This window comes from Musa acuminata, chromosome BXJ3-7 (assembly GCF_036884655.1).
Source record: "Musa acuminata AAA Group cultivar baxijiao chromosome BXJ3-7, Cavendish_Baxijiao_AAA, whole genome shotgun sequence".
Lineage (NCBI taxonomy): Eukaryota > Viridiplantae > Streptophyta > Magnoliopsida > Zingiberales > Musaceae > Musa > Musa acuminata.
The window spans coordinates 3,791,943-3,817,535 of record NC_088355.1 but is presented as its reverse complement, the minus strand read 5'-3'; the positions used below and the strand labels follow the sequence as shown (position 1 = coordinate 3,817,535).

The following is a 25,593-nucleotide window of genomic DNA, read 5'->3' as shown; positions in this document are numbered from 1 at the left end:
AGATTAGCTTTACTGTCAGTAAACTCGTAACGAATCTTGAGCTTGCATGATGCATAGTTTCTTGGTTGGTGCTTCTCCTTTGAACTGTGTTCTGGAAGAGCAGAGCTGAAGACACCCTGAGATGACATGAGATGACGAGAAACAAAAGGAGACCCTTCTCTGTCTTCGTCGTACTACCATCACCATCAGAATTCTGACAAGAAATCAAAGGACGCGGGAGTAGATCCAGAAAATTAATCACTAGACGTGTATCTTTAAGCCTCGAGAGTCCCACCTAGATTCCTAGTGGCCTTCAAATGCTACGCAAAGCCTCTCTTTCTTGCGCAAACAAAGCCAACACAGCCACTACTTCCTCTCATTCAGAGGGGTTCCGACCTCCTGCATAGCTTTCAGACAAGTCCACCTCGCTTTAGGGCAGATAGAAGCAGCTTCCTTATCTCCCATCTCCCATCTCTCTCTCTCTCTCTTCCTTTATAGCCATCCTACTCGACATTGCCGTTTCAACACCCACCTCCCAAGACTTGATGCGGAGATCAAAGTAGAAAAGGAGGGGAGAAAGGCAGAGGCCAACTTCCAATTGTGTTCCTGTGTGTGTGGTGTGTGTGTATCTCCTGAGAGGCATTTGATGGGAGGATGACGAACAGATTTAGCTCTGCCGGAGCCTTCGTCCCTTCCATGACGTCCTTTGCTGGGATGGAGGGCAGCAGCCGAAAGCACTATACTTGGAATTGGGAGACCAACTCCCACAACCTCCAAAACCATGCATTCTTCCCTTGCACGCCCTTCCTGGATTCCCCGCCTCCTCTCGTCCCCACGAACAGCTTCCACTTCTTCTCGCCGCCGCCGCCAGAGTACCCGATAGGACTTGTCAAGATGGACGACGGTGGCAGCGGCTGCGGCCGAATCGGGCTAAATCTAGGCCACAGGACCTACTTCTCGTCCGGTGATGCACTTGCAATGGACCGGCTCTTGGCGAGGTCGAGCGGGATGCACTCGTCGAGCAGCCATCAGCCGCGGTGCCAGGCCGAGGGGTGCAAGACTGATCTCTCCGGGGCGAAACACTACCATCGCCGCCACAAAGTGTGCGAGCTCCACTCCAAGGCCACCGTCGTCGTCGTCGGGGGGTTGCAGCAGCGCTTCTGCCAGCAGTGCAGCAGGTAGGAGCCAGTTGAGAGGGAATCCCACGTCTACCGCTCAATTTGAGGAAAGATTCCATCTTTATATGCTTTTCTTGATTTCTTTTGGGATGCTTCTCTCGATTCCATCTCATGTTCCTTCTTAGCTCTTCCTTTATCCTCGTACGTCCTCGAAATGGTGATCAGGTTCCATGTATTGGCGGAGTTCGACAAGGCCAAGAGAAGCTGCAGGAAGCGGCTGGCTGACCACAACCGCCGGCGGAGGAAGCCTCAACTACCACCAACAACCATCACATCACCCTCCAAGAATACCAACACCGACGCCTCTGAGAAGTCCAAACAAGCCCAAAAGACCACCGGAAACAATGGTGACAACCATGTTCTTCTCTTGCTCCTTCGACCAGCTTCCGACACTGGAGCTTCTCTTGTTCTCATGCATCTCTACCACTCTCTTGAACAGCAGACACCACTTGTCCCACAAGTCTAAGCAACAAGGTTGAGGGACAGCAGTGTCAGAACAGAGGCAATCTGCTGAGGAATGCACCGGCTTTATCTCTCGGAGGTGTTGCAGGAGAAGGAAGTACGGGGTCTCAACAGCCTTTCGTTAAAGTGGCTGAGAAGAAGGTCTCACATCAGCGGCAGCAATCTTCCCGCTCCTCCTCCCCTTCACCATTCAACAATACCTACTTGCACCACCCCCACCTCTTCAGCTCAGGCGCCCATGAGCCCTCCCAGATCAGCCTCTTCCACCTCGGGCAGGCATTGTTTGAGGTGGACTACATGTGATCAGCGGGGAAGTCCGGAAGCTGGATGGATCAGTTCCTCTTTCCTCTCCTCCTCTTCTTACTGTTCTACTGAGAATAATGCTCCAGAGATTTGAACTGCAAACGATCCTTCTTGTGTTCCTTAACATCTATATATGCAATCACACATGCATTTCCAACAGGTGATGATCAGAGTCTTCGCCTATAAGTGAATAGTATTGTAGAATTTAAATGATTCAATCACATCTCATGTATTGATCTAATCTTTAAGATGAATTGGAATATTAGAAGAAAAGACCATTCATATTGGCTTTCCCATACTCCTACTAAATAATATTGGAAGAGAAGCTAAAAAAACTAAGTAGACACATCACATTTATCAAAACTGATCATTCGAATTCGAAGATAATTACTTCGATCTCATGATTTTGGAGGTAATTAACAGTCCATCTCCTCTACACTGCATTAGTCAATGCAGTACATCTTGCATCTCATCTTCAACACATGCATTTTTGGATGCCATTAACATAAAATCATGCATTTTGTCATATAATTCGGTTTCATCAAGCTTGCAAATGCATCTGATCTATGACTTTGACCTGATAAACATGAAAAGAGTTGCAAGGAGAACACCGATTATGAACCTCTACTAGGGCAGCTAAATGAGCACCGGATGACTGCCATGCATTTCGCAGATTGAAGCTTGACGCGTAGCGTTTGGGCAATCAGTCACTCCGTCGATCTTCCCAGCAAGCCATGTTTAGGCAACGGACGAGAGTTCCTGTGAGCATGAGGAAGTAGCAGTAGGGTCGATGGAGAAGCCACGTACAGACTCCAGGAATCATGCAGGCATGGCATTGGCATTGGCAACAACGGTGGTCTCCAGAAGAAATCTTGCAGGCCATCCTCACAAACAGTCGTTGTCTCTCATAGAGCACAACGTTTACAATGAGAGCTTCTAGGAAGAAGAAGAGTATCGTAATCTAAATGTTTGATTTCATCTCTAAGCTTAAGCTTTTAGATCACTTCGTTGACCATAAGCTTAAGCGTCCGAGTGAGTATGACTGGGATCACGGGGTCGTGCTGTGGATGGACCAGTCGAGGTAGGAGGAGAAAGCAATGGACATGGAGTTATGAGGGAGTTGCCGCGGCCCCTTGTGCGTGTTCGTGCGCCCCCAACAACCAGCCGCTGCTTTAAGCCCGTGATGCCTCGCACAGATCATTGGATTTGTATTCTCTCGCGGGGCAGGACGCAAGCTCTTAAAGAACTCTGGACTGGAAGCAGAGAGCTCTGGCCATGGCTTGTCGCTTTCATGGCTTGTGTGGAAATCCAGACCAAAAGCTTTCCCTCCTCCCCCTCCCTGCTTTCCAATAATTACGGGGCTTTCTGTGGCCGAGAGGTAAAAGCTATGCCATGACAAATTGGCCTTCGCTTTCACCATAAAGTGTTGGAGGTCTGTGAATGCCGCTCACATGTCGGCCAGGCAGAGTACATGTTCTTCCGCTCACATCGTGTTTGATTGGTCGCCACCGGAAAAACCTGCAGTAAGTAGTAACCTTTTTAGATACAAACAAATAGTCGAAGTAACATTACAAATACAACTATTTACAGCCGAACAGAGAAGGTGATGATTGGCCTGTAACTATACTATCACGATTAGATTCGCTGCCTGCTAACGTGACGGAGGTTAATGCTATGCATTGAAGAGGAAGGGACGCAAATGGTTTCTCCGTCTGACAGTCTCGTAGGTTCTCATGCGAGTTAGCTCACATTGACTTCGGTACCGGCGGTGGAGTCTTGCAATTGAAGTCTCCTCGACTGTGAGAGCGGTGAATCATTGAACCCAAGCGAAGTGAAAACAGAGGAGGAGGAGGAAGAAGAGAAAAAGAAAGAGATCATCGGATCACTTGATTCCAACTCGAACTCGTTGCGAACAGTTTAATCTCCCTACATTGCTGCAGCTCATGGTCGAGATGGTCGATAGTTGTTTCCTTCTTTTTGCTATATCATTTATTTATATTATACTATTTTATTCTATGATAAAAAAATAATCATAAATAATTAATCATTTAATTATTAAAAAGTTTAATCTTTATTACGAGTGCTTCTTCCAAAATTGCTTTAGACAATTAAATTAAAATAATATTTTTTATAATATTAGTTGATTCTCGAGAATTAGTCGTTAACTAATTTAGTTATTAAATTAGTTAGGGAAACATCAACCAAATTTGTTGGAATATTAATTTAAATTAACTTTTAAATTTTGTTTCCCATTAATTTTTATTTAATTTAATTTAATTTCGTTACCATTAATTATCTAATTCAGCAAATATGGCCCGGGCCAACATGACCCGGAACTGAACCGAACCGGTGCATCAAGTGCCCGGTTCACTGACCGGTCGGATCTCGGAATCTGCTGCTTACGTGCCAAACAGACAGCGAGATCCGTACGCTCCTCATTGGCCTTCCGACGCGCGACGACGGGCCGCCGGGAGGTCGCCGAGACCCGGCCCCCGGTCGGGCATGAGCAGCGCTTCGTTCGTCGTCCTTTCGGGCTTCGGGCTCGCGGCTTCCGACTTCACGACGGGAATGCACATGTCCTCGAGACCCTGGATCGCGTCGGCCTCGAGCCAGAGCATCTCTCTCCGGCGCGATCGGCTCCGTCCGCGCCGTCTCTCAGGTCTCCGTGACCCTCCACAACAGGGGCACCGACAAGAGCTGGTGCGATTAGGTTTAGGGTTAATTCTAGTATTTGAAGAACTCCATGATCTCAAGAACTAGGGCTCTTCTATGTTTGCACGATCGTTTCTAGTTCTTTATCAAATGATTGATTTGATATGTATTTTGCACAATCTGAACGTGGGTATGGTTGTGTTTTGTTTGTCGGAGTTGGACATGTTCATGTTTAGGTGTGCATTTATGACTCGAAGACTGTATTTAGAATTGACTTGTTGTTGCTTTCCCTGAGGCTGTGTTGCTTCCGTGGCAGGTAGACTCGGCCATCTTGAATTCAAAGGGATGGCAGCAGTATCTGCTTCAACCCTCCAGAAAGGTACTTCTTTTAGTCAAGATCTTGGAAATTTCTGCCTGCGGACTTCAAAGGGGTCATGTGATGAAGATCCATAACCACATTCAGATTTCAAGAGTTTATGATTGCAGTCTTGAGACACAAAATTCCGGAACTTGCATTTACTCCCACTACTGTTCATGGTTGTGCTCCTCTAATTTGATGGAAAGTTCTGCAAAAAACTTGGGTAAATTGAATGCCTTTAACTACTTCGTTTTGCAGATGAACTTCATAATATTTTCTGTCGTGCTCGAGAAATATGTGGTGAGCGGGCAATGGAAATATGAGAGCATGGAAAGGACTCGGAGAAGGGGGAAGGCCCCATACGGGCTGCAGAGGGTAACTTGTACGTCTGTCTTAGAAAGTTATGGTGTTCAATAATTGATGATCTCTACTAGAGCAGTCCTAATTATTCTTAGATAGTTATGGTGTTCAATAATTGATGATATCAACTAGAGCAGTCCTAATTATTCATCCAGGATGAACCTCTAGCTGCTTTAGATACTGAGAATTGAGTATGCTACATGAAGGTACTGGCAAATGCTTGAATGAAACAGTCTGCTTTTATTATTTTTCTCAAGGAATTAATTAGATATATTGTATATATAGAAAATTGCACTTCAATTACATGTTTCTTTAATATTCACGGAAATGGTTGTGTGATTAAACTTTTTTTCAAAGAAGATGAATGCCCAAGAGTTTCTCTAATTTAAATAATTATGTTTGTAGAAGGGAAGATATGATCGTCTTCTGATCACTACAAAGTTTAGAAAATAAGGAAAGTTTGTAATTTTTGGTAAATTTCAGCTGAATATTATTTGACCAGACATTACTAGAGTTACATGTTGATTAGAGTTGATGATGTTGAAAGGCTTCAAATTTAAATTGCGTTGGTCATTAAGTGATCTGTTTTTCACAGACAGAGCTCATGGACTATGTTTGCGTATTAGCAATACATTATTTATGATTGTAGCTTTTGTCATACTGAAATTTTGAGCAGAAAATTTTTATCACTTTGATTTATCATGGATTCTGATTATATTTTTTGGGATTTTTATGTTGGCATTTGTTCATTGCTGCTGCATTTTCCAGTCTGTTTCGTTCAACTGAGGTCATATGCTATTGCAAGCTATTAGCATCATATTAAAAGATTTTGTTATGTCATCAACTGCTCTGCCAGCAGGGACATATTTTTTGTATTATTCACGGATCATATTGAGTTGTTCTCCAGATAACATAAGAAACATTTTTTTTAATGTTCTTTGTAGGTGGTGATCTATTTAAAGACCTCTATTAGAATATAAGGTTTTTTTTCCTCAAAAGAATTCCAATCATATTAAGCATGCCTTATGTGCCAGTTCACTTGACTCATTAGTGGAAATATTAAGCATAACTTTGTCAATATAGCTTCTATATTATCAGCTTCTCCCTTGAAGAACCTCTATTGGCAATTTCTTTGATTTTTAACTGGTTATGGGGTTAATGCAACATGCATACGTCTCAAGTGTGAATGCTTGAAGCTTGCTGGGGACTCATGGTCAAAAACATATTCAAATCTTTGCTGAACTTTCTAGGCGAAGGCTTCTCTGATAAGAGTAAATGTATTGACCCAAAGATTATAAACTTGCCCATAAAGGTGGCTAGCATTTGATGTTGGGGCTAGAAAATACCCACTCTTTTTTTTTTTTTCTGTTTCAGACTGAATCAAAATGAACATACTCATTTTTGATATATTTCAACTTGCTTAAAGTGCTAAAAATCATCTATGATGTATCTGAAAATTTCCAATTATTTCTTTCACTCAGATGTGCTTCATTTGTTTTTGGAACCAATGGCTTCCCGTCGGTTAAGTTGTTTTTGTATTTTGTTTTTGCATTTAGAATGTGAATGAAGCAATTTCAGGCGAATTCCTGCCAAAACAATCAGTTGTGAACTATAAAATAGATACAGCACAAGTTACAATGACATTTCTCTTGTTCTGACTCAGCCATATGTCTTTGTTGAAAATTGAACAGGACTCAGTCGTTGGTTCCTACGCATCTGATCGAAAGATAGATTGTTTGCATCAAATTGGCCGAATGATGGGAGGTGCTGACCATTCTGGTCATCAGCATTGAAATTGGTCGAAACTTGGGAAGGAAGCAAGGGACTTGATGGATGTAATCATTTGATTCTAGTCATCCCTCTACTGTTTCTAAGGTGGGTGTTTTTATATGTTGGCCAACATTTATGAAACAATTTGTCGGGTTGAGGCAGTCAACCAGCTTGTTTTGATCTCTGAATCATGATGCACAACCTGCCAAAAATATCAAGTTATTTTTTCGTACCTGGTATTTCATCTTTGCTTTGAAATTTCTGCAGGTCAAGAAAACTCGTTTGACAATGAACCAGCTTGGGTATCCTGCTTTCTGTCACCTCTCTTTGTAGCTGCATTCTGTGGTATCACTTGGCTTGGCTTGGCTTGGCTTGGTTGAAACAAAAAATGGCTGGACATAATAATGATTGATGAGGTCAGTTCTCTGACTATTCCCCATGGTATTGTGAACTATTCAAAAGCAGGTGTTGGTTGCAAGCATTTGTCTAAAACCTATTCTCTTTTTTTATTTCGTTTGTCTCTTGGTCAGGTTTCTCGTGTAAACATGAAGCACCTGTTTGAAATCAACAGTCTCAATTCCCTCGAGTACTCTTGTCGTACAGGTAAGTCTCTTTTGTCACCTCTAACATGTTCACAGCTGAAAAATGCCAAGCAAATAAATTACAGCTTGTTCGTTGAAAAAATATATATAAATATAATATAATGTTAAACATGTGGGTACTCAATAAATTGGACCTTACTTGGTTCTAACATCATTTTGGGTGATGAAATATATTGTTCATCTCATTTCTTTTAGATCTTTTTTGAGAGCTTTTGACTCTTTAACATTGGCGAGTGTATTTGTTGGTTTTCCGAACGAAGTGTGTATGGCTATATCTTGTATTCACGATAGAAACTTTTAGGAATTCCTGTTCTCATTTTTTTTTTTTTTCTGTATTGGCAATGGTGACACTGACCTTGAGCCTAAATTGCTTGGCTGAGAACAGGTCAAATTTATCTTAGACAATCACGGGCACTCATTGTGGAACACTGACTCGTTCCACTTTCTACTCCCACCATGATGCTATTATTCTTCATCTGCTTCTTGAGTTGCAATTTTTCTCTGCTTCGAACACTCTTATGCAATTGGACTCTCTGAATTGTGTATTGAGATGACAAGAATAGTAGAAACCAAGATTTTCTTAGCCGTATTTATCTGTCTTCTATGGGATGCACGGATTATGATAAACCGGGTAGTGTGTTTGGTATAGGACCTGTATCGTCCGGTGTAATAGAACTCGTACTGTGCCATGGGCATTAGTTAGAATGCATAGATTAGAGAAGCATGGCGGCATATTTGTGTATAGTTGAGGTAGTGCTAAAGAGAGATTTCCATTTATCTTATACTACGCTAACATTTCCTTCCTTTTTTGTTTCTACGTTGTACAGAGCTGACCAGCTCACTACGTGGAGACTCCGTTCGTCCCTCCTTGGCGTTGGGGTCGCGCTCGGCAGCTGGTCTTCCTCAAGCAGGCCGGGCAGATGGTCAGCGTGGTCGCCATCGGCTCCGGCGATCCGAGCCTTCTCGTGCTCCGCAGCTCCTCCACCTCCCTCTTCAGTCTCCGGTTCTCCTCGCTCAGCCTCTCACGGTACTTCTTGAGGGTCTCCAGCTCCGCCTCCGTCTGCTTCAACTTGTTCCTGCACCCACTCGGGCAGAGATCCATGGGAATTCGGAACAAGAAGAAGAAGAAGAAGCAACAGAGGAGGAGTCGAGCTTACTACCTCGCTTTCCTGTTCTGGAACCAGACCTCCACTTGCCGTTGCTGTATGTTTAGCCGGCTGGCCAACTCCTGCTTCAGTTTCTGCCATGACAACAACACTCGTCAGACGCAGGAAACAAACTACGGTTTTTGCATGCAAGTGAGTACCAACCGGAGCAAGAAAGGTGTGCTCTCTGAAGCTGTCTTCCAGCAATGCTTGCTGTTCCTGGCTGAGCCTTAGCTTCTTCCTCGTGCCACCTGCTATGATGGTCTTCCTGCTACAGTCTTCTTCTTCTTCTTCTTCCTGCTGCTGGTGGTGGTGGTGGTGGTGGAAAGGGAACAAGGCATGGAATTGAGTGGAAACCAGGCCACCAGCACAATCTCCACCTACGGAGAGGGTGAGACTGGTGTCACATTCCTCTACCTCCATGTTGGGGGGGAGGAGGTTCTGCCGCGGAAGAGATGAGAAGGGGAAGAGGAGATTTATTGTGGACAGTAAAAGCTGAAGGTTGGAACATGTCATTACAGCTTTAATGAGTCCAAAGTTATGTGGTCGGACGTGGGATCAAAGGTCCACACTCCCCATTTAAGTCAGCATGAAAAGTCTTCAAGGCAGTTACCCATCATCCTTTGAGAAATCGGAGGCAGGTGAATCAATGCAACATCACCACCCAAGTTTCACCCAACAGTATCAGACCCATTGCTGCAACAATGAATCATATTCTTCCCTTCGGCTCCAAAAAGTCCAAGTAATTATCTCTTTCTCGGGATTGACCGGTGAGGGCCAATTCTCAACGTCACCACCCCACCCAAGTCGTCTATATATTATTGCCGGGTCTCGATGCGATGCATCTCCCGACACCTTTCTCACTCGTGTATCAGGCACGCATGGCTGGTCAACCTCGTAGCGGCTGCGGCACCCGCTGCAATCGTCGCCTGGTTCTCAAAGTCCGCATCAGCGTAACGAGAGATCAATTACCTCGGGGATGTTGGTGAAGCTGATGGTGGGGAAGTAACGAGCGTTCGCAGGAGGATAAAGTTGACCGGCGATTGTGGGTCATGCGTGATAAGATGGGAGATCATAATCCGGGGTTGACCATTGACGATTTGACTAAAACTTTTAGTCAACTGGCCTTTTGATTCCTAGAAAGGATAAGGATGGAGGATGACATTGGACGTTTGACTCCCACTTGTGGGCAATAATTCATCCCCAAATGTAGCCATTTTTTTTAGTAGTTTTACGTAAAAATAATATGACCTGAGGATGTATGCACGCACAGCTGTGTGTTGAAACGAACCACCACCTAAAAGCTGAACTTGAATCAGTCACTCGTGTTTATTATTGCTGAAAGGTCTTATCTATCTATCTATCTATCTATCTATCACGATCATTAGATCTCATGATCTGGCAATCTGACCTTAAAAAGAAGACTTTTGGCTGCTTCTGCTTTGCAAATGCTACAGAATTGGTAGGTTAAGTAGCAAAAGCATGGCTTAGAGAACTCAATCATTCCATTTGCCTCTTCTTCTATTGTTCAATCTGGCTTTTGTTTGCTTTTGTCACATCCTTTAACAGGTATTTAGCAGGTTCAAGAAACAATTGTTATGCAATCAGAAATGTAAAGAATTAGGGGCAGAGATATGCACAGTGTTAAGCTTCAACAACAATTAAAGCACATATTTTCTCTTGTAACAACAGTCTGCAAGTAATGAACAATCGATCGGACATAGGTTTGACTATTCTACCATGTAGAATTTCCCCAAAATTTAAGCATCACATATTCTATTTTTCCGGTTCATAAAGACTTCCTGATCCAATTTTGATATGTTGGAGAACACACACACTTGAACACTAAGAAAAGAATATTCAATCTGAGTGATAATGCTGCACTCAACAAGATTGGAAGTCAAATCACATCTCAACTTGTTTGACGTAGTAATTTCATACTTCCGGACAATAGTACAATAATCGATCATCAAAATATAATAAAGATTATCTGATTGAGCCGAAAATGTTGCATCTGATTGGATCTTATAGAAGGAGCTATGAGCAGTGTTCTTTATTAGATGGCTGTCCTTTGGTCAAACTTCCTTGCCTTCTATTATTCCAAAACCCCAAGTCTTTTGCCACGAATGATAGAAAATTCTGGTCTCAGAAGCAATAATAATGCCCTAAGAACATTAAATAGTAAACCTAATATGCAATCTCGATATCTGTTGAAGAACATTAAAGAATGATTTATGAATTTACAAAAATATGATATTAGCTAATTACATATTATCCCATTTAGTTAAACCCATAAAAGAAGTCAAACATTTAAATCTATTTTCTCTAATGTTATCAGTTTTATCGACCAAAATGCGAAATGATTTATGAATTTATAAAAATATGATATTAGCTAATTATATATTATCTTATTTAATTAAATCTCCTTAGTATTCTGATCCTTAAACTTAAAATAATTTAAGGAATCCATAAAAGTCAAACATTTAAATCCATTTTCTCTAACATTATCGGTTTTATCGGCGGAAATACGAAAATAATTGATAAAAAAAATATTTTAACGTTCTAATTAGTGGTGACGATAACGTCAGTAGTAGAAGACGATAACACTGTTGGGAGCCACAAGTGATTGTTATAGATGAGAAGAGCGACGACGATAGATGATAATTGCTCTACAACTATATCGGTACCGATATAGTTATTGAGCGATCCTTTCGACGCTCATTGCATCGACATAGTTGTCGAGCGACGAAAGGATCGCTCAACATATGCATCGATCCCGACATAGATACAGAACGATCCTATTTCTCACCGTCGCTTTTCTCATCCACAACAACTACTCACGATCCTCAATAATGTTGTTGTCCACCACCACTGACGTCATACATTACCACCAACTAGAACGTTAAAATTATTTTTTTATTCATTACTTTCGTGTTTCCATCGATAAGATTAACGATATTAAGATAAATGAATTTAAATGTTTCACTTTTATAACTATAGAGATCTCAATGTAAATTTTTTATGTTTTAAATCAGGATGATAAGAAGATCTAACTTGGATAAATTTTAGATGGGAGGTGGGTGACTTTGGAGTAATCGCGAACATCCTGAAATACATAAAATTGTACAAGGATCAAAGATAACTTTATATAACAATATGATTATGCCAACAACACTAGTAATTCAACGAACATCTAGATTCTCTAGATCAAGCTAATAAATATAAAAAACCAGCAGTGTATATATCCCAAAGTTCTATGGTTCACTGTGATATGGCCACGTAAACATGCAAGTGATTCATAGTTTGCATCTGCAAAGATATGACTAAGAAGATTATTCATTTAACATCAAGATTCTAATAGCAAAAAAAACATACTTGAAACTAAATAATGTTTATAGAAACCACGGAGACGACATAATAATATCCAGCCACACCTTATGAAAGATTCAGCCCATCCATCTCCTGATTGATTGATGAATGAGATACACAATATCGTTTAAAGATCATCTTTTGAGTCAATACCAATAAGTGTCAGAAGCTTTCCGCTTTCATATGCTTCAACAGTATCTGAAATGCAATACAAACCATAATTAAATAAGTTCTGGAATTCACATGTAAAAGTTAGAAGTAAAGTGATGGAGCTTAGGTACCATCTGAGCCACCCAAGTGCTTTCCCTGGATAAACACTTGAGGCACTGTACGCCTCCCAACCATCTCAGACAAGGCATCTTGAATTTCATATCCGTCCTCTGAGAAAACAGGCACAAAAGGAGGAAAAATAAATAAAAAACTGGATATAGTTTTCGAGTGTGATTTGCAGATGTTCTCAAGCCATCAACATAGCAATGTAACCAAAAGCAGATATATTACTACAAAGATCATGAGAAGACAAAACAGAAAAACCATACTTGAGATGATTTCATTATTTTTAGATAGGAGTTAACAGTGGGTGAATATGTTGTATGATCATACATATGCAGACCTAGCAGTGGAGAGATCAAAACTTCTGCACCACTCCTCGAGGTTGGGATAAGTACCTTGATAAAGCAGACAAATTATCTTGATAAAGCAATGGAGAGATCTCCACTTGTATCTTATTGGTCAAGGGATATTGAAAATATGAAACAGGTGGCCATGCAGTACACCAAGCAACGAAATTGCAAGAAACCATGTTGAATAGCCACTGAGCTCACAATGGGGATCCTAACTTCAAATTGTTACAACCTTCATCCAGGGTTATGGGATGAGTTATTAGTCAACAGAAAGCACATTTCGAGACCCCTATGTCATGCCCTCTGAGATGTGTTTTTGGGCTCAAAGTACAATGCTCTCTGGGATTACAAGGTTGCTCCATGCTCAAGGGTTCAAGCATCTTCTGATAATTTTTATATATTAGATTTCTCTCTATGCTTCTACGATTGTTTTGAAACATTTAGATGACGTAATGATGCCTTAGGGCAGCACTCGTTGCAATAGAAATTTCACGTTTTCCTTTCTCAACTTGTGTACACCATCAAATTTGGTTGCACATACCGTTTCTAGCTTACTACTTGCTGTGTCAGACAAAATTGAAAACATGTATGTAAAGTGAATTTCAGTTCATCAAAACTGTTTGCACTTATCTTACAAAATTGCTTGAACTTTCCTGTTTCTTGGATACCTAATTTTGTGAAATTCAAGATAACTAACGAAAATAGTCATCAAAAGGTATTAGAGACAGGCTAAAATAATAACATGAATGCTCAGGAAGCAAACCTCTCTGATCCAACTCCACAACATAAGGTTCCTTCTTTAGTTCCTTGAAAACAGCTTTAGCTTTTCTGCAGTACCTGTCCAACCAGATGCGAATAGTGGGATATTTTGTTAGGAAATCGAATCTAGCCTAGTCTAAGAAGATGAAACTGAATTGAGGCATTACATATCCATAGCAACAATACAATCCCGTAAGCTCGCAAAGAAACTGAACTACAGCAGATGCATTTCAGGGCATGTTAAAATGGGAATTTTTGGATAAAGTAATCAAGAGGAAAATTTTATACTGGGGACACTAATATCATTAAAAGTTATAATATTTGATCGAATAAAAGATGCCCCACAACCAGAACAGAGCCAACTTGGCTGCTTAAGATGGGCCACACTGCTAACGAGAAACACCCATCAAGCATTCTTTTCATCCATCCACAACAAAGCGATAATTCATATTCTAAAGAAGAATAGTAGTTGAGGGCCGTCAAAGCAACACATTAAGATGATACAATTTAGCAGAATACTTTTTCATGTAGACGTGCAATGACATCTAGATCCACTTTACCAGAAGAAATGTCAAATAAGGTCAAATCAAAATTAGAAACCGCAATAGCCAACAGCAAAATGAAATTTTTATGCAATATCTGCACCAAATCAACCCAGAGCTCGACTCAAAATATATTCTTTGAGCAAGACCCAACACCCCCAACCGTCCAGCACGGAGATCTGTGCCCCCCCTTTGGTTAGGGGCGACAAGGGATTCATCAAGCAATTAGAAAGCACAGTAACGGACGGAGGGAGGGGAGAGAGATGCGAACATACGGACAGTAGGACTTGGAGAAGATGACGATATCGTGGGAGGACACGGTCTTCTTGACGAAAGCCACCTTCTTGGCGGCGGAGGCGTCCGATAGGCCGAAGAGAGAGGTCGCCACCGCGAGCACGGCCACCGCTGTCATTCCCAGATGCCGCCCGGCCGCCGCCATCTTCCCGACCGCTACGCGACGCTACGCCACGCCACGCCGATCTTGAGATCGTCGGATCGATAGGGCTGCAGAAACTGAAACGAGATCTCGATGGCCAAAAAGTATGCCCTTTCTAAATATAGAACACGATTAACGCCATATATGCCTCATTATCTTGACCGTCAGATTTAAATCTAATGGACAGACACACAACTTTCTTTAAAACCTCGATCCAGAGATTTGATCCGTACATATTTTGTTTCTTAGATCATAATCAAATCTCAATTTCATCACTTATTATCTGCGTTTTTTTTCTAAAAATACTATCGTCAACCGTAATACGAGCAACATTAAATTTGAGCTCGATTGATCTCATCCTCAAGAAAACGAAACACCAAAGAGCAACAGCGAAGACATGGAACACGCCATCCACACAGATAGACTATTAAACGTAGGCGTGAGACAAAGAAGCAAGAAATGTTCTTCGAATTTGGTTGCGTTCAAATCTACGCGTCAGTGTGGTGGCCACTGGATTTGGGTGACTTCACACACACACACACACACACACACACCTATCGGCATTGATTTTATCCTTATAAAAAAATATATATATATATTGAGTTGAACTATGCATTAATTTACAAGATTTTATTTGTTCACAGTAAGACATCGAATCTCACCTTCGCCGCTTACCAGTGGGAATAATAATAATATCAACCATGAAGCAAATCTGCATGTTAAAGAACAGATGTCAATCATCCATCGCAAATACATCAAGTGGTTGATAAGAGCCAATCATGATAACATAAATCAAAGAGACAATTAGATGAATAATAAAAAGTGCCCCAAGCAAGCATTGTTCTCCTGGTTGAACAAATTGCACACAAACATTGGAACTCAAATGGCTTGTTTCTACTCCAATTGCTATCGAAAAGTAAACAAGAAGACATGTATTGCAATGTGCAACTTACAGGCTATCCAGGAACCTGCTGTTCTTCCAGACAACCATGTAAAGATTCCTCCCATCTCAGCACAGCACAAAGTTCATCATCTACTGATATTTGGAGCTGATTAGAATACACAGGATCTCAAGATAGCATCATCTGCAATTTCTGATTATTTGGCATAGAATAATACCATTCTTTTCTCCTCCAACTAAATTCAATGGAGTCAGACCAAACAAATAATCATTTAAGTTGCAACATAAAAGACTCATAAGGGCATCAGACCTGTCTTCCTCCCACGCAAAAGCACTTGAGTACATTTTTAAATAGATTAGAAACTAAACCTCATCATCAGTAAGTAATCTGACCTTCAGCTTCGTATCTTCCTTGTTAAAATAAAAAATTTACATGGACAATCTGTGTCTCACTAACAGTTCGCGATACACCCATCTCTCTCTGCTCACAACTTCAAGGCAACAAAAGATCGGACTAGAATAATGATAGGCCTACCAATGTTCAGAAGGTACTCACATTACTAGAACCATTTTGCACATGTGCCATGAAAAGACTGAGTTGATCAAAAGAAATAATTCATAACACAATCTCATTTGATATTTTGACGGAACATGTTGAAACATATATATGATCCCATTTTCAAAAACTATGACAACATGCCTATTCATCGACTATATTAGCTAGCCCTAACCACGGTTCAGTTCAAATTGGAACCGAACCGGAACTGGCAAGGGGCAGTTCGGTTCCAGTTCCTAGGTTTGGGAAACTGGAACTGCCGATTCAGTTTTATTAAAAAAAGGCCTGGTCAAATAGGTTGTTAATCGACCGTTCGGCTCAAACGACTAGGCCCAACGATTGATGGAGGGGCAAATGACCAGTTTGCCCCTCCCAACAACCATATAAACGAATATATTCATAGGTATTTTGGTTATTTTATAATTTAAAAATATAAAAAATACTGAAACAAGATAGATTATAATTTTTTTTTCATATTATGAATTTTCATATTAAAAATAAAATGATGAATTTTTTTATGTTATAAATTATTTTTTTAATATTAAAAAAATTATCGATTCGAACTAGAACTGAAATCGAACGAACCGGACCCAAAATCGATGATAACAGTTTCAAAACCAAAACCAGCCCTTACCGGTTCAGTTCTGATTCCAAGTTTTGTCAAACCGAAACCGACGGTTCTGAAACCGTGGTTAGGGCTAATACTAGCAAACAGAACAAAACATTTTACACATGGTGTCTTTCAATTGCAACCTATATCTGATCAAGGGCAGGCCAATACCACAGAGTACATATGTTATTCTAGCTTGCAAATTCTGAAGAAAAATCCTCTTAATAATCAACACAAGAAAGAAAAAAACATGATTCCTATATATGTTTATCATCGTTAATTATGACCTACCAACAAGTTTGATGGTCTGTGATGTTCAATAAAGTTTCCATGCATTGCTAACTTAAGCATCTGCATTTGGCATCTCAAGATACTTAGGAACCTTAATTTATATTCCCAGGCTAGTACATGCATTGTTTACCTATAAAACAAGCATCAACTAATCTGGCTTGATGAGCACCAGACAGTTTCCTTTCTCTATAATTTTTATCATCAGAAAGTTCAAATGTGAGATTTGCAAGCAAGCCAAACATAACCTGAAAACATAGAAAATACCAAAGTGACATAAATTATTAAATGACATGGTAAACAAGAAACAAGCTGTTGAAAGCATAGCCCTTGAATAAGATTGCATCTCAGACAGTCAAAAATGTGAAAAAAAATTACTATTGACGATCCCACAGGACTAGAAAAGTTAAGAACTGATTCGGTTATGAAAATGATAATCTAAATTCACATGCTGCCCAATGCCCATAATCGAGGTAACTTCTCTAAAGAACCACAATACCCTGCAGACTGAAAGCAGAATTAGTTGTCAAATGATAAATTTTCTGCATGTTAACAATTGTACTGTAAAGCAAACTTACTTACCTAGTCCATCTTTAGAACAATCTATATAATGGGCAAAGAATGCAGAACAAGGATATATATAATCAGTATGCAAATCTGCTCGAAAAGTTGTAATCCCTTGTAGACGGAATGGTTAAACCGAGACAGTTGACTCATGTTACAAAGTGAAAAAACAATAATTACAGCTCCCAGTTCTGTATGACTCTCAAAAGGCTACCAACTGATGATTTTCTAAAAAGTGCCAAGTTGCATCCCTATCAATCGATGCTAAATACTATAATCTGAGTTGTTATTATAGTAGAAACTAATACAATGGTCAAGTAACTCTGTTTAGCTCAGAAATCATGGCAATCCATTCTACCCAATAAATAAAAAGCAGCACATTCTTTTATTGGCTTGACTAGCCATAGAAAAAATAAAAGCAGAAGTTATCAAAGGGAAGATAAAAGAGAAAATTCTAGTTTCCTTAGAGATCTATTCAAGGTTATACTAAAAAATAAATGCACTTACAACACACATTTCGTGCCAATTCTAATAGCTTCCGGAAGGATAGTAAAGATGAAATGTCCTTCAGAAGTATGCGGTGCATGTGCCATGATTAGCATCTAGACCAGTGTAGATGAAAGACAGTTCCAAACTATAAGGTGGGATTCAAACAACCTAGCTCGATGGTTGGCACAAAAGGTCGTTGGGCTGGACCCTTACATTGGAGAATCATCAATTATTAAAAAACTATTAGATTCCTTATTTTAACTAGAAGCTTCATTAGAAAAGCATTGAAATTATGTAAATTAACTGAGAAATGTAGAAGTAAAAGAAGGCTACTTCTGGATAGCAGCTAAAGTTAAGAAGAACATCTTGAAGAGTAATGCCATAGCAAGAGATCTATAGCAAGTTTTATCAAAACAATAAGCAAGATGTTAGATCCAAAATGAAAGGCAGATTTAATTGTTGAACAACAAGAAAGTAAGCAGTATGTGAGGCTCATTTGCACTTTACATAAAGAAAAGGATGGTCAGTATTTCCTATTCTGACCATTCAACGAGCACCTTAAAGGCTTGAACCAATTATTAACAATCCAGCTATGCATTGGCGAACATAAATATTTAACGTGACAATCTGAATCTTGATTACACTGGCACAGCCATGATATCCCATCGTCACACCTCAACAGAATCTACATAGAAAGTTGTTCAAGAAGAACAAAGGACCGGCATATAAAGAGCCCGGGTAGAGCTTCATCGAAAGTAATCTATACAGGAGAGAAGCCATACAGAGCCGAACAACGCATCACCGAGAGATTGGAACCACCGTCAGACCGCAGGAATATTGTCAAAGGAGAAGCCTTTATAACCCTTGTACGCATAATAAGCTATCCTCGTGTAGTAGAACCCCGGCAGAAACAGCACCGACCCCAATATCGCGAAGAAAACACCTAATCCATCCATACAAATCCAACCCAGAAAAGGAGTGACCGGAGGGTCAGGCAGAAATTCCACAAGAAAAAAAGATGAAAATCCGAAGGGAAAGAAGGTAGTCACCGTGCGCGCGATCACCGCCGATGCGGTTCGCGGCCATGATGGAGCCGACGACGATGGCAAGAGAGCCGAAGACGAGGAGGGACACGGCGAAGGCGATCTCCTTGATAGGGGGCCGGTTCTCGATGGTGCGGCTGGAGTCGCCCATCATGATGTCCTCGTCGGAGATGGAGAAGGCGTGATCGACGTATGCCATGGCAAAACCCGAGAAACAGAGCTCTTCCTCCTATTGGTTACGGTTTCGGAAAAAGGGATCAGAGGAGAAGGAGAGAGGAAACCCTAATCGAAGGAGCAAAAGTATGGGCGAACAGAAGGAAACGAAGACGGGAGACGGCCGTGGTGGTCACGGCGAACGGGGGCGGGTAACGTGTCCGAATAACGTTGGACTGCACCCACATTTACACCCGGGGATCGGCCTTCACGTCGGGCCCACCCTTCATCCGTCGACCCGTTCCGGGGATCAGGTGTTCGGTCTGTGCTAGGGTTCGCAGGAGCGCGCGAGTCAGAGTCGCGACAACTGGCCCTCGGCCCAGTCATGCTTTCCGCACTCCCAGGTCACTTTGACCATGTTTTGCTGGTTGGTGATTGGAACCAGCGAGCAATACACGGGGCTCGTATCAATGGACACGTGGCTAAGATATCGATTGAAGAACCCAGTCAAAATTGCAATTCTAACTTTGAAAAATCTAAGTCTTGATTAATTTCTAATGAAATAAAAACAATTTCTAAAAATAAAAAAATCCATATCATTATTGAGTCTGATTTTAAAACCATGATCAATTTTCAATGTAATTATGTTTTGCTATAAAATTTCAATATGCTTATAGAGAGGACAATAAAATTATAAATATATGATAAGGAATAATACATAGTCAAATTGTCCATCACAAAGTCAAACAATGCGACACTACTAATTCAAACCAGGTTTCTTTTTAGCCGCTGCAGCCACGCAGGTCAAACTTTTGTTGGCATCTTCTCATTTGGCTTCATTTGCCCGAGTCAACGAGACATGGGAATCCTGATTAATTATGTAAGCATTTTCTTATGTTTTTCTATTTAAATATGTAAAGCATTACTTTTAACAATGCACAAAAGTAATTTGTAGAGAATTGCATATTAAGTGGTCCTCAAATCTAAGGAAAAAGGTTAAATAAAAGATAAATCCATGTGGTCATGCCTTCGTCAGATGAGTAATCTAAGTTTGACTCGAGAACCTTGAAACAGCAAGTACGACTTAAAAGAGGTCAACGGCTCGGTGGCGGGAGTCAACCAAGAGATCATTAGCACACGAACACAACAGATAGTTTCGATTACAAGAGAAGTAAGGTCACTTCCAAGTTAAAAAAGAAAAGAGGAAAAGTTTTGATTCTACAGATGCGAGGAAATAAGGGTACAAACATACATGAGATACGACAGAGTAAAAGTGATGAGATTTTGGGATGATGGAGATTAACCATTGTTATGGAAACCTGGAATAAGAGAAGTCACAAAACCGATGATGAACACCTGGATCTCTTTCACAATGAGCCACCAATTGATCCCCCGTCCTCCCTCAGGTTCTGGTTGATTCTCATTTGCAGCCGGTCGTTCTTGGCCTTCTGTTGGTTGATGATGCTGGTTCTGCCTCTCAACTCCAACATTTTGGTCTGCAAGTAATTCAAACCCATTTCAGCATCAATTTCACTACTAATGTCCTATAAACTTGTTGTTCATTGCTCATCAGATATCATGATAAGAGACCGCGTTCCATTAGAATAACGTGCACATGAAAATGTTTAAGCTTTACAGGGTTACGTAATACCAGGTTGAGGATTATTTGCATCACCATGACCAACAGGATGGTCATTCTGTGGCTGCACAAGTTGTCGAGGTTGAGGGGGCGCTCCTGCTTGTTGAAGCCATCTTATGAAGGGGGCAAGAACTCCAGTTCTGTATCTGCAATTTGCGGAATGGATTAAAAGGGTGAGTGATGGGGCAAGCCATTGTAGGTAAACCGGAGTAGAGCCCTTCTAAAACTCCTAAATGTACTCGGATAAGAGAAAATTTTCCCTGATCATAGGCAATTAGTAAGGACTATGATTCCCGCTTTGTGCAAATCAGGGATCAAATATATCTCACGCTTTTTAAGTAAAATCTCATCTTACAGGTACACAAGTGAGGCACAGAGCATCATAAGAATGAGCCTGTGTTTTGATCCATCCTGGCTGAGAAGAAAGACCACCGCCGCCAACTTGAGGATGAGACCCAAATCAATTTGAATTGCAAACTGAAATCTCCTCACGACAGGTTGCCTTTGAGGACCTTGTTGCTGTCTCACTTCTTGCCCATGCTGCTCATTAGCCCCACCTGTAGATTCTTGCCTCCTGAAAGGTGCACATCAGAGAGGTGAAAGAATGAAATTCATAGTTCATATTCTATCGCGGAGGGGAAAACGCTCAACATGCTACAGACAAATTCCCAAAAAGTATGTGCATGCACAACTGTAAACGGAAACAGACATGTTAAACAAACAATCAATAATGACAACTTTATTTACACCATATCTGTTAAAGTTGTTAACAGAAGCAAACTTTCAAGATAAATAAAATAAAAAAATGCGTACAATCACTTTTGTCTTGCAACATACTGTTAATAAGCTAAACTGCACTTGGTGTTTGTGTTGAAACATACATAACCTGACAGAGAATGGAATTCTTTCTAAATTTATATTAGCTTCCAGTGAGCACTAGACACCTTTAAAAGTTCAAGCAGAAAAACAGCAAGATGGCCCTCTGTTAACCAGTCTCCTCAGATTGAAGTACAAGAATCAACAGGTGGGGCTAATGTCCAAATACAAAGATCTCTAAGTTCCTTGATACATCAAGAGAACCGTTCCAGACAACATCCTCATACAATACACCAAAACTTTCCCAAGAAAAATGAAAGTATTCTCAAAAACAAAACTATGTTAAAGACTATCATAAACTACTTTCAGAATCAAATGTACAACAACAATAAGAACAACAACAAAACCGTAAATCAACAAAATACCATATGTTTAGTTAGATTTAAAATATTTAAATTCTTATTTATAGTTTCTATTAAGATCCTTTTGGGTCTTCCTTTGTCTGTCATCTTATTACTAACATTAATTATTTCGTTTCTTCTAACTAATGCATCCGTAGATCTTCTAAGCACATGTTCATATCATCTTAAACAATTCTCTCTCATCTCATCCTCTATCGAAGCGATACCTAATCGTTTATAAATAAAAATATTGTTTTCCTATCTTTCCTGGTAACTTCACATGTCCATCTCAGCATTCTTATCTCAACAACACAAACTTTTTATATATTATTTTTTAATTATCCAACACTCATAGCCATAAAGAATTACTGATTCACAACTGTCTTATAAAATTTTTCTTTTAATCACAAATGTATCCGGTGATCATACAAGACTCCTAACGCCCCTTGTCATTTTAACAATCATGTTTTTTGCTTTATGAATAATATTTTCATCAATCTCTCCATCTTACTAAATAATTAACCCAAGATACCTAAGGCTTTTATTTAAAGGAACATCTTGCATATCCAATTTAACTATATTCTCCTGTCTATTCCTAGTAATACTAAAACTGTATCTTATATATTCAATTTTAGTCCTCGCTAATCTAAAACCTTTAGCTTCTAAGGATTGCCTCCAAAACTCAAACTTATAATTAATTTCACTTAGGCTCTCATCAACTAAGATAATATCATCAGCAAATAATATACACCAAGGCTTGTAAATATCTAGTAAGTTTATCCATTATTAATGTGAAAGGGTAGCGATTTAAAACGGATCCTTAATGTAATCTTATACTAATAGGGAACTCACTAGACACACTCTCTATAGTTCTAACACGAAAAACTACATTATCGTACATATCCTTAATAACATCAATATGACTAGTGGATACAACTTTTTTTTCTAAAACCCACCATAATAGATATTTAGGAACTTTATCATAAGCTTTCTCTAAATCGATAAAAACTATATGCAAATATTTTTTTTCTCTCTATACTTTTTCATTAGTTATCTTAATAAATAAATAGCTTCTATGATTGATCTTCTAAGCATAAAACTAAGTTGATTTTCAGATATAGTTGTTTCAAGCCTTATCCTACTTTTAGAAGAAAATGTCTATTAGTGCAAGAAAGATACTTTTCTACATGACTTGCCAATAGTCTTTTATGTATCTACTTAGCTTTTGTTTTTTTATAAGCATATTAAGAAAAAGAATGAACAAATGCATGAGGCTCATATGCCAGTGAGGAGTTTGGGGAAGTTGGATATGCAACCTTAACCCTACAAATAGAGAACCTACTTTCAAAGACATCAATTTTTTATTATTTCTTATTGGAAGACCAGACACATATCCAAACTTTAAGGCACCAACTACAAAATTATGCAGATTGTCATAATGGATCACTACTTTTCCTACTTCTCATTAAATTATTTGAACCTCTAAAATTTCCTCAGTGAAAATCTGAAAATAAAATTTTCTTAAGAATATCTAGAATTTTAGAACCTTTGAGTTCTTAATTACTCATACTGAATACTGCACGAGTTCAACGATGATAGTAGGGGCAGAAGACCAATTTATAAGTAAGCAAGTATAAGCACCTCATGATAACTGTTGGAGCAAGATGGCATCCTTATAAGCTTTTGTAGTTTGTATGGTATGGCAGGTTACAAAAATTCACCTTTCCTGCTTTCCTCACACCTATAGATAGTATTCTGATTACTCTGTTTTCATGTTTATCATGAAATAATACATCAATTATGCAACATAAAATGGTCTTTCAAAAATTAACAAAAAAGCAAAAGCATAAAAAGGTATATCACCAGAATCAAGTGAACAAGGGGCTATCAAATTATAATCAACAAAATAATAGTTCTTACCACAAAAATGCCAACAAATTACCAAAATCTAAAAGGAAGAACACAAGACATAAAACATAAAGGTGTCTAAGAAAGGGTCCAGACGAAGATTAGTATGGCAATTTGCGAACATCCTTGAACAACAAAACTAGACAGTTCATTCATAGTAATTATAACAGCAATTGATTACTCAAACTCTTTCAAAACAAAGCAAAAGGGAAAGCTCGCTCAATCTTATCTTCAGCAAGTTTGACTGATCATATCTGACTGATTACAGCAGAACAAAATTTATCTTCAGCAAGTTGCAAAGAGATGCTTACGTTGGTATCTTATAGCGAAGCGGAATGAGAGTGTTTGGAGAAAACCCAGCCATAGGGCTCATGTACGGGAGACAGGGGATGGCATAAATTCCTGGACCGCTGTCATCTTCTTCTAGGTTTTGTGAAGGAAATGGTCTAGTGTACATGAACGGATACATCTGGAAATCAGAAATATATGGTACCTGAATCACCACAGCAGCAACAGTAAGAGGCGGGCAAATAAGAATCAGGAAAACATAAGAGCCCAAAAACCAATCTTTACATGAGAGGAAGGGGGAAAAAAGTCATTTTTGACACAATTTTGCAGATTCAAGTAGTCATACAGAAACCCTAACAACATGAGAATGGGAATTGGGATCATCCTCAATTAAGACTATATATATTCCAAGTCCAAAGAAAATAGAAGAATCCAAGAAAATGATTTCCCCAAAACAACGCAAAACTAAATCAAGAACGTGATACCCGAACCAGCGTGACCTTGAGAACCGGTCGAGATCTCCAAAGAAATCAAAGGGAAACAGCGTGGAAACAGGGACAGAAATGAGGAGGATCGAAGTACCTGAGGTTTCCCAAGCCCCTCATCGGACGACGGAGGGGGCGGCTGGGGATTGGAGGGACCGGCGTTGGGTTCTTCCGCCATGAGAGGAGAGTCGAGTTCGAGAAGCGTCAGGCGGTCCGTTGCTCCTCCGGGACTAAATAAGGAGTTCTAGCGACCGGTGCAGAAGAATGTGGCCGCCATGTGGCATGGCTCGTCAAACCATGTTGTTGCCGCGGGTGAATGCGGCACGTCATAAGGACAAGGCGTGACCCTGATTTAGCCAGGTTGGTCCGTGGAGGTGCACGAACAAAACATCTAATTGAAGTGGTTATCTTAAGAGAATAAGAAAGAAAAATATCATGAAAATTAAATATAAATAATAATAGGAATCTAAATTTAAGCTAATAATTTATCAAAAAATATTATTAGAGAGAGTAGAAAAATAATAATATGATCGATATCTCATTGGGAGTTATATGACTAAATACCTCGTTATGAATTATGTAATTGACTCCTTAATACTATGTGATTAATATCTCGACGCTATGTATTGTTACCTCGATATTTCGTGACACTTTTGACGATGGATCCTCAATATTTCAATCATGAATGTTATTATTTCGTATCTTAGACTTTATTACCATATCATAGTTGCATATAATTATCTTCAACATCAAACTATAAAAATGATTTAAAAATTAAACTATAAAAGGTATATTCCATCACATAATATTGATCTCTCTAGACACTCTTAACATTTTATTAATACTTTATTTCTTTAACGGACTTAAGTATCGATTGGGTTTGTTTGTTGAAGTAATTTAAGACGATTTCAATT

At 39.7% G+C, this 25,593-nt stretch overlaps 6 protein-coding genes across 8 annotated transcripts; 2 read left to right on the top strand and 4 right to left on the bottom strand.

The window, feature by feature from the left end:
• Positions 1 to 375: 375 nt before the first annotated feature.
• Positions 376 to 2,081, top strand: LOC135642235 (squamosa promoter-binding-like protein 10). 2 transcript variants are annotated; one of them, XM_065158206.1, is made up of 3 exons: positions 376 to 1,157; positions 1,323 to 1,504; positions 1,600 to 2,081. In XM_065158206.1, the coding sequence occupies exons 1-3, from the start codon at positions 634 to 636 to the stop codon at positions 1,920 to 1,922; spliced, it is 1,029 nt and encodes a 342-aa protein (XP_065014278.1). In that variant the 5' UTR covers positions 376 to 633; the 3' UTR covers positions 1,923 to 2,081. The 2 variants fall into 2 exon arrangements, with proteins under 2 accessions (XP_065014278.1, XP_065014277.1); XM_065158205.1 differs by having other exon boundaries at positions 377 to 1,157; positions 1,597 to 2,081.
• Positions 2,082 to 4,367: 2,286 nt separating this feature from the next.
• LOC108953368 (uncharacterized) lies at positions 4,368 to 8,623 on the top strand. The gene is made up of 7 exons (XM_065160798.1): positions 4,368 to 4,622; positions 4,891 to 4,953; positions 5,191 to 5,314; positions 6,984 to 7,167; positions 7,330 to 7,478; positions 7,593 to 7,665; positions 8,492 to 8,623. Coding segments are annotated over exons 1-4 (387 nt in total). The 5' UTR covers positions 4,368 to 4,424; the 3' UTR covers positions 6,986 to 7,167; positions 7,330 to 7,478; positions 7,593 to 7,665; positions 8,492 to 8,623.
• Positions 8,416 to 10,378, bottom strand: LOC135643620 (homeobox-leucine zipper protein HAT14-like). Its single transcript, XM_065160796.1, has 3 exons — positions 8,975 to 10,378; positions 8,825 to 8,904; positions 8,416 to 8,740 (listed from the first exon to the last, which is right to left on the bottom strand). The coding sequence occupies exons 1-3, from the start codon at positions 9,323 to 9,325 to the stop codon at positions 8,506 to 8,508; spliced, it is 666 nt and encodes a 221-aa protein (XP_065016868.1). The 5' UTR covers positions 9,326 to 10,378; the 3' UTR covers positions 8,416 to 8,505.
• A 1,651-nt stretch (positions 10,379 to 12,029) lies between these two features.
• Positions 12,030 to 14,864, bottom strand: LOC103990592 (glutaredoxin-C8). 2 transcript variants are annotated; one of them, XR_001978915.2, is made up of 5 exons: positions 14,378 to 14,864; positions 13,565 to 13,638; positions 12,460 to 12,558; positions 12,244 to 12,376; positions 12,030 to 12,118 (listed from the first exon to the last, which is right to left on the bottom strand). XR_001978915.2 is itself a non-coding variant. In XM_009409782.3 (4 exons), exons 1-4 carry the CDS (start codon positions 14,539 to 14,541, stop codon positions 12,306 to 12,308), a joined length of 408 nt encoding a protein of 135 aa, XP_009408057.1. In that variant the 5' UTR covers positions 14,542 to 14,864; the 3' UTR covers positions 12,112 to 12,305. The 2 variants fall into 2 exon arrangements, 1 of the variants encoding a protein (XP_009408057.1); XM_009409782.3 differs by having other exon boundaries at positions 12,112 to 12,376.
• A 3,657-nt stretch (positions 14,865 to 18,521) lies between these two features.
• On the bottom strand, positions 18,522 to 19,362 carry LOC103990593 (uncharacterized). Its single transcript, XM_009409783.3, has 2 exons — positions 18,996 to 19,362; positions 18,522 to 18,889 (listed from the first exon to the last, which is right to left on the bottom strand). The coding sequence occupies exons 1-2, from the start codon at positions 19,186 to 19,188 to the stop codon at positions 18,768 to 18,770; spliced, it is 315 nt and encodes a 104-aa protein (XP_009408058.1). The 5' UTR covers positions 19,189 to 19,362; the 3' UTR covers positions 18,522 to 18,767.
• Positions 19,363 to 20,253: 891 nt separating this feature from the next.
• Positions 20,254 to 24,933, bottom strand: LOC103990594 (uncharacterized). The gene is made up of 5 exons (XM_009409784.3): positions 24,777 to 24,933; positions 24,218 to 24,399; positions 21,137 to 21,355; positions 20,794 to 20,927; positions 20,254 to 20,638 (listed from the first exon to the last, which is right to left on the bottom strand). The coding sequence occupies exons 1-5, from the start codon at positions 24,855 to 24,857 to the stop codon at positions 20,442 to 20,444; spliced, it is 813 nt and encodes a 270-aa protein (XP_009408059.1). The 5' UTR covers positions 24,858 to 24,933; the 3' UTR covers positions 20,254 to 20,441.
• Positions 24,934 to 25,593: the final 660 nt, after the last annotated feature.

Bases quoted from the DNA above. Each gene is read 5' to 3' on its own strand.
- LOC135643620 (XM_065160796.1), bottom strand. From the start codon at position 9,325: ATGACATGTTCCAACCTTCAGCTTTTACTGTCCACAATAAATCTCCTC. The intron at 8,905-8,974 runs GTTGGTACTCAC...TTGTCATGGCAG, and splicing joins AGCACACCTTTCTTGCTCCG to AAACTGAAGCAGGAGTTGGC. The intron at 8,741-8,824 runs GTAGTAAGCTCG...GAGTGGGTGCAG, and splicing joins TTCCAGAACAGGAAAGCGAG to GAACAAGTTGAAGCAGACGG.
- LOC103990594 (XM_009409784.3), bottom strand. From the start codon at position 24,857: ATGGCGGAAGAACCCAACGCCGGTCCCTCCAATCCCCAGCCGCCCCCT. The intron at 24,400-24,776 runs GTACTTCGATCC...GTGGTGATTCAG, and splicing joins AGGGGCTTGGGAAACCTCAG to GTACCATATATTTCTGATTT. The intron at 20,639-20,793 runs GTATTACGTAAC...AATTACTTGCAG, and splicing joins TGCAAATAATCCTCAACCTG to ACCAAAATGTTGGAGTTGAG.
- LOC108953368 (XM_065160798.1), top strand. From the start codon at position 4,425: ATGAGCAGCGCTTCGTTCGTCGTCCTTTCGGGCTTCGGGCTCGCGGCT. The intron at 4,623-4,890 runs GTGCGATTAGGT...CTTCCGTGGCAG, and splicing joins AGGGGCACCGACAAGAGCTG to GTAGACTCGGCCATCTTGAA. The intron at 4,954-5,190 runs GTACTTCTTTTA...TTCGTTTTGCAG, and splicing joins TGCTTCAACCCTCCAGAAAG to ATGAACTTCATAATATTTTC.
- LOC135642235 (XM_065158205.1), top strand. From the start codon at position 634: ATGACGAACAGATTTAGCTCTGCCGGAGCCTTCGTCCCTTCCATGACG. The intron at 1,158-1,322 runs GTAGGAGCCAGT...AATGGTGATCAG, and splicing joins TTCTGCCAGCAGTGCAGCAG to GTTCCATGTATTGGCGGAGT. The intron at 1,505-1,596 runs GTGACAACCATG...TCTCTTGAACAG, and splicing joins AAAGACCACCGGAAACAATG to CAGACACCACTTGTCCCACA.
- LOC103990593 (XM_009409783.3), bottom strand. From the start codon at position 19,188: ATGGCATACGTCGATCACGCCTTCTCCATCTCCGACGAGGACATCATG. The intron at 18,890-18,995 runs GTGACTACCTTC...TGGATGGATTAG, and splicing joins CGGCGGTGATCGCGCGCACG to GTGTTTTCTTCGCGATATTG.
- LOC103990592 (XM_009409782.3), bottom strand. From the start codon at position 14,541: ATGGCGGCGGCCGGGCGGCATCTGGGAATGACAGCGGTGGCCGTGCTC. The intron at 13,639-14,377 runs GTATGTTCGCAT...CTGGTTGGACAG, and splicing joins TTCTCCAAGTCCTACTGTCC to GTACTGCAGAAAAGCTAAAG. The intron at 12,559-13,564 runs GTTTGCTTCCTG...CTGTTTTCTCAG, and splicing joins TGTGGAGTTGGATCAGAGAG to AGGACGGATATGAAATTCAA.